Consider the following 10,400-nt stretch of genomic DNA (forward strand, 5'->3'; position numbering starts at 1 on the left):
CTCCTCCTCCCTCCCACATTTTTTCCCTGCCTTGGCACAGCCTCATCTGCCCAATCCCTGCCCCAGACTCGTCAGCACTTAGAGTCCCCTCCACAGCACCCCGCTTTTTTTTTTTTTTTTCGCGGTATGCGGGCCTCTCACTGTTGCGGCCTCTCCCGTTGCGGAGCACAGGCTCCGGACGCGCAGGCCCAGCGGCCATGGCTCACGGGCCCAGCCGCTCCGCGGCATGTGGGATCTTCCCGGACCGGGGCACGAACCCGTGTCCCCTAGCCTCGGCAGGCGGACTCTCAACCACTGCGCCACCAGGGAAGCCCCACCCCACTTTCTTTTATGCCATTTTGGCACGGGTGAGTCCTCGCTTCCCAATCACACTGAAGGGCCTCGATCGTAGACACCGGGTCCCGTACATCTTCCTTTCCCAAACTCCTCCGTGTGGTTTCCGGGCACGTAGTCAACCCTCTTAATAAGCGAGGGTGGGTTGATCGGTTGGTTAGTCAGTAAGTGAAAACTGCCGTTTGGAGAACAATGTAAATCAGCCTTCCCTGTCTGGGGATCATAGAAAAATGTGAAGTCCCAAATTTCAGATCACGGCATCCTCACGTTCATGAGAAGTCTCCGTGAGTTCCCATCCAAGTGGTGAGCCAGCAACGCAGGCAAACAGCCAGGGGCTGTGTATCCAGCCCACTAGGATGGAGACAGGGCGCACCCTTGGGGTGGGTTAGGGATGATAATGGGGGTTTGCCTGAGTGCACACCTGGGGGAGTCGAGGGGAGAGGGTGTCCTCTGGCCCTAATACAATACTGAGTGTCGGAATTCAGATTTCGGAGTCAGACGGATCTGAGTTTAAATCCAAACAGGTGCCCAGAAGGAAACAGGGTCATGTGAGGACGAAGGTTGAAAGTGGAAGTCTGTGTGGGTGGGAAGATCCATGTTCCTGATCTGTGTTCTCTTAAAGGTGGGGCTCCTTCCATTCTCCCTCATCCATCTCCCATTCACAAACACACCCACCTACTAAAACAGAGTCCTGGAAGGTCCTCTCCAAGTTTTTCCTCATTAAAAAAAAAAATTTAATTCCACGTCCCTGGTCTCCACAGTCTTTTGCCATCTACCTCACTTCCCCAGCCAGGTCTCCATCCTGTGGCTGTCATGTCCCCTTCCCAGGGAGGTGCTGCCTCCTCCACTCTTTGCCTTGAGCTCCTGGGTCACCCCTTCTCCGTCCAACCCGCCCTTGCCTTTTTTTCACTAGAACTACAGGGACCCGGTGGACATCCACCCTCCCTGCCAGCAGCCTGAGGAAACAGGCTGAGGCTTACCTCCTGGGCTCAACAGAAAAGGAAAGTGACCCGTGCAGGGCAAAGAGGCTTCTGAGAAAGAAAGCTCTTAATCAAACACAGATATCAAGAATATTAGCAAGGGGACTAGAGAAAATTGCTATCAAAGTAAATTGCTTTTTGTACAAATGTTCCCTTTACTGGGGTTTTCCCCAGTGTGTCATTCTTTCTTTAAGCCTTCGTGAACAGATGCTCTTTTGAAAATGTTGATTAACTTATCCTTTTTTTGATCCCTTCCCACTCACCCAAACTCCTGGGAGCAGTGATTATGCAAAAAGCCAAGTCAAGCCTCTAAAATGTTCTTCACCTGAAGTAGGCTTTGATCCTCCAGGGGCAGAAATCTCAGCCACATCTGGGCAATCAATTTCATAGAACCTTAAAAATGGACCTATTCTTGGGAGGTCATCTCATCCAGTCCTCTGCTCACAGAGCCAAGAGGCTGTGATCTTCTGGGACAAAATGTTCTCATAGTCATTACCATCCTCTTACCCGTTTTCCACTGAGATCAATGCCACATCTACTCCTTTCCAGCCCATGATCAATAGTGTCTTAAGAGTTCTTCCCTGAGGGTGTGAGATGGAGCAAGGTGGCGTTCTAGCCTCCAAGAATTTGTCACATCCTTGGCAAAAACTGAATCCCTAAAAGCAAGAACAGGATTAGGCCCAAAAGTCACTGGCAGGAGCCCCGCAGTTTTCGTCCTGGGCTAATCCACATATTCTTATCCAATGTTCTGCATCTTTTAACCGTGAAGCTGTTGACATATGAGCATCCCATAAAAATGATTAATTGTTGGAAATGTGATGGTTTTCTTCTGTGGTTTTTTTTCTCATAAGGTTAAAAAAAAAAAAAACAACTCCAGGTTGATTTCCACAAGACAGATTTGATCCCTATGACAGACACCACCTGCCTCTTGTTGATTCATTTTTACATCTTCATTCCAAGGACACAGCCTGCGTTGTAGAGTCCTGGAGAATAACACAGGGGCTGGGCATTGAGGTGGGGAAGCTGTCATGGCCTGCAGGTACCAGTTGTTGTGCTATAAACATGCCAGGAACAGGCTGGATTTTTGGAGGATTGGTGCCACGTGGCAACCATCTTTTCAAGTAGGGTCTTAGCAAGTGGTTTTCCGCATCCCTTACTGGCGACCAAAAGGATGAGAATGTGCTTTAGCACTTTGGCCAGGAATGAAGAAGACTTCGAACATGATGAAAACCACTGTCTCCAGGGCAAGACTGAATGTCAGGTATGGCAGTGATGGATTGGTTCTCAGTTCAGGTCATAGTCAAGTAGATCTTTCCCGAGGTGTTGTGCAGATGAGGGAGAAGTTCAGGCTGGTCTGAAGTTCTTGTATTCCTCTTGTTTGATACTCTAGCTGTTTGGAATTTGGGGTTTGTGTTAAGCCTTGATTTTTTTAATATAAATTTATAGTGCTGACATTGAGGTAGTTCACCTGACTTGGGGTTGAAACTCCTGAAGGGTCACATACATTCACTGGAGCCATTTTGACCTGACAGCAGACACAGGTATAATTAACTTGTGAGACAGGAAGAAATGATAAGACCCTTTTCTTCACCACATATTTGATTTTCTTTTTTAGTGTTTTACCATTTTAGGCAGGTAGTTTCCATTGGCTCTGATCTCTGTAAGATGGACAACATGGTGAATAGAGACCTGAATTATCCTCCCCATTCCCCAAAAGATTATCATAAAAAAAGAAAAAGATAGACAGTGATAATACAGGAGAAAATTCAGAGTAAATTAACTTAGCTCTGTTCAAGCCTGGGCGAGTCAGATTGGATGCCCATGTTTGATCTATTCTACACCGTGAAGAAAGCCAATGGGAAAAATAGACTGGGGAGAAAAGAGAAGGGATATTAGCACAGACGTGGAGGTGGACAGGCGTTATAACATTCTTTCCAGTTCTAGTTCTACATTAAAGCATGTAATGATGAAATGTGATTTCCTTAAATTACTTTACATTTATTTGAAATCCAGAGGAGAAAGACTCATACTTTGTGCCCACTTAGATGCACGCATATGAGGAGGGGCAGTTTGCTATCTCAGATGAACATCGCAGTCATGGCAACTGATGACGGACATGAGAGGCCACTGAAGGTGCCTTAGATAAAACTCAGACCTACGTCGGTTGTAAACAACAGTCACTATAAAGACGCACGGGAGCATTTACTTGGCGCTAGAGGCCTTTCTTATTGTTTCTGTTCTTCTGGTTATCGTTGGAAGTAAAGACAAATCATTTGAAGGGGAAAGAATCCAGCAATGTACATGATAACTGACCTGGAAGCAGAAAGTGACTCTAGCTGCCTGCAGTGCTGGGGAGTCATCTCAGCAAGGTAACATCTCTGCCTTTTAGCCACGGCAATAGAACTTGTTATAACTTGATTTGTTTTGTTTTCTCTTCTCTTATAGTGGACATCCCGGAAATACATGGGAGGGAGGGCTACGAGGATGAAATTGATGGTGAGTACTGCTGTAATTTAGAAGATAATCATGACAGTCAAGTTTGGCTATAAAAACAAAAATAATGTCCGGGGTATTGGAGGGCCAGAATTTAGAACTATCGGCCAGGAATATAAGTGAAAATGAATCCAGAGAGGAGTGTAGAAACTATCAATTGCTCTCTCAAGGTCAAATTCAGCGATTTAGAAAGTTTATTGAGTTCCCTCTGCCTAATCGGAAACAGGTCTCCTACTTTGGGCAACTTTCGACACTGATGAGCTTCAAATCTGAATAAGCCCTTTAGAAGTGAAAGCCGGGCTTCTCTACACACGTCTCTGCTTGAACCCACTGACCTCCTTCCAAAAAGGGCCGAGTGAATGAGCGTCACTGTGAATATTCTCTCAGGCCTGCTGTGGTTTCCAATTCCATGGCTTTCAGGAACCCTTCTCACACTGTCCATGACTCCGAGTTGGGGCTTGTTGCAGGATTTAGGTTTCTTGTCCACACTGCCCATCTCATGTTATCATATTTATTCCAAGCTCGATTTTCCTACTTCAAATACACATACTTCATAAGGCTGAAGCAAGAGTCCTGACTGGAAGGGCACTGAGCAAACACGCAGATGGAATACCTTCCCTCGACTCAGAGCAACGCAGGTCTCTCTGGGAGTCTCTGAGTGCCAGAGTTGATCCCCAAGAGAGATCACCAAGGTTCTCCTCAAAGAACAGCTTTAGACCAAGATTGATGCCTTTAAGAAGGGCAGTTTATAGAGCAGCTGTTTTAAACCTGACCTTAATCAAACACTTCAAGTGTAGCTATAGAAACAGAGTGACTAACCCAAACAGCACCTTGTTAACTGATTGCAGACTCTCCCTGCAAAGCCCGGTCTAACGTTCCTATTATGGGCAAAACTGCACAACTGGCCTTCACAGAGAGGCTGCAATAGATCAAGCAGCAGAAGCCCTAAGATGGGGTGGAAAGAGTAAAGGATGTGGATGGAGAAAGCCTGATTTATACTCCTAGTTTAACTGCTCGTTAACTCTGGGAACTCGTGGTACCTACTCACTTCATCTCTTAAAACCTCTGTTTCCTCATCTATTTTTTAAAATTATAATATCACCCTGCCTTCTTCATGGGATTATTAGGAAATCCCACAAAATTCTCCATGAATATGGTCATGCCTTGGCCACACTATAGAAATATAAGTATATTAGTTTGCTGGGGTGGCCATAACAAAGTACCACAAACTGGGTGACTTCAACAACAGAAATCTATGTCTCCAAATTTCCCTTTTTTATAAGGACACCAGTCATACTGGATTAGGGCCCACGCTAAGGACCTCATTTTAACTTGATTCCTTCCATAAAACCCCTATCTCCAAATAAGGTCACATTCTGAAGTAAGGGGTTAGAATTCCACATCTGATTCTGGGGTGGGGGTAGGTACGTAGCAGTAAGGTTAAGATTTAGGTCGAGAGGTCTGGTGGCTCAAAAAAACCTGCTGCTTGGATGGCCAGGAATGCTAGCTTGGGAAACTCATTGTGTGAAAAAAGCCCCAGCCTGTTCTTTGATTTAAACTGAAGCAGTTGGAAGTCGGGACGAGGAGGCAGAGAAAGAAGGGTGCCCAGAACACAGGGCCGCCCCAGGCGCTCCAAGGGCTCCCTGAAGCTTCTGTGAAAATCTGAGCTTACCTAATGTGAATCAGATTCTTTAAGTATCTAATCCTTAGACCATACTTACTATGTGCTGGTCACCGAGCACTTTGCAAATATTAATTCATTTAAACCTCCTAACAAGCCAGTGAGGTTATTAGTAACGCTATTTCACAGACGAGAGAACTGAGGCAAAGAGAAGTTAAATAACTTGCCCAAGGTTACAGAGCTAGGATGAGGCAGGCCTGGGCTTTGAAGCCAAGCCATGTAGCTCCAAGAGTCTACAGCTTAGTCCTGGGCTCTGAAGAACCTCTGAGCCAGGCTGGGGGAGCCTCAGTTATTTCACCCTGAAAGAAACAGTGCATTCAGTCTCTCGTGTCCTTTATGTCCTAGATGAGTACGAGGTGGACTGGAGCAACTCTTCTTCCCCTACCTCCGGGTCTGGGGCTCCTCTGGCTGACAAAGAAAAGAGCTGGCTCTACACCCTGGATCCCATCCTCATTACCATCATCGCCATGAGTTCGCTGGGCGTCCTCCTGGGGGCCACGTGTGCAGGGCTGCTGCTCTACTGCACGTGTTCCTATTCAGGCCTGAGCTCCCGCAGCTGCACCACGCTGGAGAACTACAACTTTGAGCTCTACGATGGCCTCAAGCACAAGGTCAAGATGAACCACCAGAAATGCTGCTCAGAGGCCTGACGGATTTGCACCCAAATCGCATCTGACGTCTCATTCCAGCAAGAGGGGCTAGTGAAGATGACAATTTTTTTTCCTTTGGAAACTGAATGCCATAATCTTGATCCAGCCGATCCAGAATACTGAAGGTGTGGACAGAACAGACAGGCAAGTCGAGGGAGGAGGGGAGATGCAGCCTTGCAGGGGGTTGTGACCCACCTAGGACCACGTGGCTGAATCATTGCTGGGATAAAGACAGGAGCTCATCTCTTTGGGGGTCATAGTTCTATTTTGTTTGTGAATTTGTTATTATTATATTTCTTTGGTCTATGAGCAACTCAAGAGGCAGAAGAGAATGACTTTTCCAGTATAGAGCAGAGCAGGGATCAATAGTCTCTGCTTTCTCTTTCTAATCAACACTTGGAAAGCAAAGGGTCTTTTCAGACTTTCCATCTCTAGAAAAACAAATTCCAAAACAAAGCCGTTCAGTTTAGCCCATCCTCTGATCGTCTTATGACTTCCGGGATTTGCTGTGGTATAGCTTCTGCCAGCCAACTTGACAAGCTGCCGTTTCCAGTCCTAGCATTTCAGTAGGATGTTGTTGCCTTTAACTTTTTTTATCCAGGGGAAAATTGCCATTTGAGGGTCAGCATGAACAGCTCTTTCTTACATGAGATTTAAAACAAACCAGAAAGGAAACTTCACACGTCAAAATCCATAGACGCGCCTCCGTGTTAGAAGCGGACAAGCCTTAACGTGCTTTGTGAATAGGAGCCATTCATTCAATCTAGACCCAGAATTTGTGGCTGTGAGGCTACTTTGTGGGGCCTCTGGGGGTGGTTTTGCTTTTCCTTTTCCTTCCTCCTTGTTCTTCTAAACATACACACATGCACACATACACACATGCACCATACGCACACACACACAAGCACGCACACATATACACACATGCACTCATGTGTCAGGTCTCTAAGCCCCAGGAAACAGCATTATCTGATATTCTCTGAGATGGGGCTGGGGAAATATAGGCTACTAGTATGTTTCTCCATCAGTGAGATGTAACTGGCGACCACTGGCCGGAAAGGAGAACAGTGGAAAGAGCAAAACAAGTCCATCCTCTGGGATTATGCAAAGGCTGAGAGGACCGTAAGAGACGTTGTGATAAATCCGTCTCTCCGACAGGCTGGTAAACACTGACTTCTCCTTGGGATGACAGCCACCACCTCAACCTTTCAGAAGCATCAGAACTAGGATGTCCGTGAGCTGGTTGTGACCAGAAGTCTGCAAGCACTACGGACCAAAATGCTAATTCTGCTTCAACCCCAGAGAGACCTATGTTCTTACACACACACACACACACACACACACACACACACACACACTTATGTATTTTTTTATTAAGTGCCTTGAAAGAAAATGAAGAAAACGTATCTTCCTTCTACGTAGAAATCAGTGAATACCATACAAGCTAAGGCATTCCTCTGTTCCTCCTCCCTGACCCAGCGGCTCCACGCCCAGTTTCCCCCGCATAGCTGATCCTCCTGATGGAGTAAGCCCTGCCACCCGAGTGCTAGTCATAGCCCTAGATGACTCTCAACTGCTCTAGAAGGGGAGGCATCCGGAATTGCATGAAACCGTGTGAAGGATAAGATTGTCCATGGCAGGATCCAAATCTTGACTTTGTAGTAACGCCTAAGGATTGCCTGCGTGCTGGAAATACATTTGAAACCCAGACAGTGTGCCCAGCCTATTGCTTATCAGTGGTTAAACTGTCGGACCATTTTTGCTGCTATGGTCACCCACAATTTCATTTGTCTCATACCCGGGTGAAAGGGGAAGGTTCACCTGGCTGGTTCCTTTACATGATAACTTATGGAAATGCTAGTTCAGGTGGTAATTTCACAGTGTTCTGTATGCAGAGAGGGAGAGTTCATGCCGACAGCTATTTATTCATATGTGTGTGTGTCTTTGCCAGCCCTTGAGTTCTCTGTATCTACTGTGTATGTGAATGGTCACGTGGGACTCAGTGATGTTGTTGTGACATTGACCTAGGGCCCGAGAGTCACCGCTGATCTCGGCACTCATTGGCACAGTGGTAGTTAGAGGTGAAAAGTAAAGCTGTCAAGCCCAAGGACTTAGCTTCAGGGCCCCCCTGAGCTGGGCGTGCGGCAGAAGCAAGTTCTTAATTAGCCCACCTTCCTCTTCGGCTTTCCGTGTAACTCAGTGTTCAGGAAGCTAGCAAGCCCAGGGGGTTCCGGAGTTAGCCTGCAGAAGAAGAGAGTTCAAAAGCTAACACGGGGTGGGGTGAGGGGTACTTCCCTTGTGGTCCAGTGGTTAAGACTCGGCACTTCCACAGCAGGGGGCGCGGATTCAACCCCTGGTCGGGGAACTCAGATCCCACATGCGGCGTGGAGCAGTCACACACACACACACACACACGCACACATACACACACACACACACACACACACACACACACACACAAAGCCGACGCCGGAGGTCCTGGCCCTCTCATGTCCCTTGGGCCATTGTACAACTCCCCAAAGACCAGCCCCGCCTCTGGCCTGCAGTTCACCTGTAAGTTATGTACAACTCGACCTGCATTCGTCTAAAGTCCTGTCTCCATACTCACCATTGGCTGGTTTGAGGCCCCGCGTGGGCTCTAAATGCTGAACAAAAGCAGGGCATCCAGGGCTACGTGTAGATACCTCACCAGCACTGGAGGCTGGTCTGCTGGAAGACAGAAGGACAGTGGGGCCTGATTATAACCTGACCAGGGGACACCCCGGTGCATTTGTTGTCTCTATCTGCAAGTAGGCTAGCTGACCCCTCTCCTTGAGTCCTTCCCTTTGGGAAACCTACTCACAGTACTGATCTCCTTTTTTGCCTTGTACTGAATGACACATTACCTCCACGCTCTCCCGGACTAGGCGGTCAGCAGGGCCACAGGGCTGCTTCCTCTCTTAGGTGGAAGTGGGGAGTTGACAGGGATGAGGGTCCGAGGAATGAGCATGAATGGCAAGAAAACAAGGGAAAAAGTTAAACTGTCACACAGAAGGTTAACTTTTCCAAGGTCTGCAGTTAAAGGTATTTGACCATTCGCTGGCTGAGCCAGACCAAGGGAACTTGAGAGCTTCTACTGTGATTCGTCAATGTAAGAAATAAACAACCATGTCAAACTGTGTTTATATGATTTGTATAAAGCCTTTTTAAGATTACTATTTAAATAAACATTATACCAGAGATATTCTTCTGCGTGTTTCTTTATTGGAGACAAAGAGACTTGGGTTCTGGGTGACCAAATCATCCCAGTTTGCCTGAGACGTTCCTGGGTTTTAGCACTGAAAGTCCCGTGTCCCGGGAAACCCCTCGGTCCCAGCCATATCAGGATGGTTGGTCATTCTCTTGGGACAATGTTTCTCAGCACTTTTATGTGAAGTTAGTAGGTAGATTGGCTAGCTAGCTTTTTTTTTTTTTTTTTTTTTTGCGGTACGCGGGCCTCTCACTGTTGTGGCCTCTCCCGTTGCGGAGCACAGGCTCCGGACGCGCAGGCTCAGGGCCATGGCTCACGGGCCCAGCCGCTCCGCGGCATGTGGGATCTTCCCGGACCGGGGCACGAACCCGCGTCCCCTGCATCGGCAGGCGGACTCTCAACCACTGCGCCACCAGGGAAGCCCTAGTGGCTTTTTATAAGGTGAAAATATGATGTAGATGGGTAATGGACTACCTGGCCAGGTGGGCTACTTTAGCTCAAAGCCTTGCCTGGTAGATTTCCGAGACTGTGATCCCTACAAACATTCCTCCTCCGTAGACATCGCCAGTCCCTTGCAATTTTTGACTCTGCTGCTGCCTTCCTGCTCAAACGTTTGCTTGTCAATATCTCTGGTAATTTCAAGGTCTATAACATTGCTTCTCAAAGTGTGGTCCCTGGACTTGCGGCATCAGCCTCACTTGGGAACTTGTCAGAGGTGTACATTCTCGGACTCCACATCTACTGAATCAAAGACTCTGGGAGGAGGACCTAGACATTTACATTTTAACAAGCCCTCCAAGGGGGTTCTTATGCACCTTCAAGTTTAAGAACCTCTGGTCTAGGAGAAAGGAGAAGTAGCCTGGCTTCACAAAATGATTAGGGACCTTCTCACCTATGGGTTGTTGAATGCAAAACAAACTAGACTTTGGCCAGAGAAAACTAAAGGAGGTCAAGTACACTCTTAGGTCGTACAAGTTTCCAGAGGATGAGGAAGGAAAAGCCTTACTATGAACTTCCCACTACCCCACACACGG

The 10,400-nt window shown here is 47.3% G+C and overlaps 1 protein-coding gene across 4 annotated transcripts in view; it reads left to right on the forward strand.

Moving 5' to 3' along the window:
• The window catches only part of NRP2 (neuropilin 2), a 116,254-nt gene extending 106,894 nt beyond the window's left edge, over positions 1-9,360 (forward strand). For all 4 annotated transcript variants that reach the window (XM_049712342.1, XM_004262814.4, XM_004262815.3 and 1 more), the window contains exons 16-17: positions 3,759-3,809; positions 5,833-9,360. In XM_049712342.1, coding sequence (XP_049568299.1) covers positions 3,759-3,809; positions 5,833-6,137 — 356 coding nt within the window. In that variant the 3' untranslated portion in view covers positions 6,138-9,360. The remainder of the gene's footprint in view (positions 1-3,758; positions 3,810-5,832) is intronic.
• Positions 9,361-10,400: the final 1,040 nt, after the last annotated feature.

This window comes from Orcinus orca, chromosome 7 (genome assembly GCF_937001465.1).
Source record: "Orcinus orca chromosome 7, mOrcOrc1.1, whole genome shotgun sequence".
NCBI lineage: Eukaryota > Metazoa > Chordata > Mammalia > Artiodactyla > Delphinidae > Orcinus > Orcinus orca.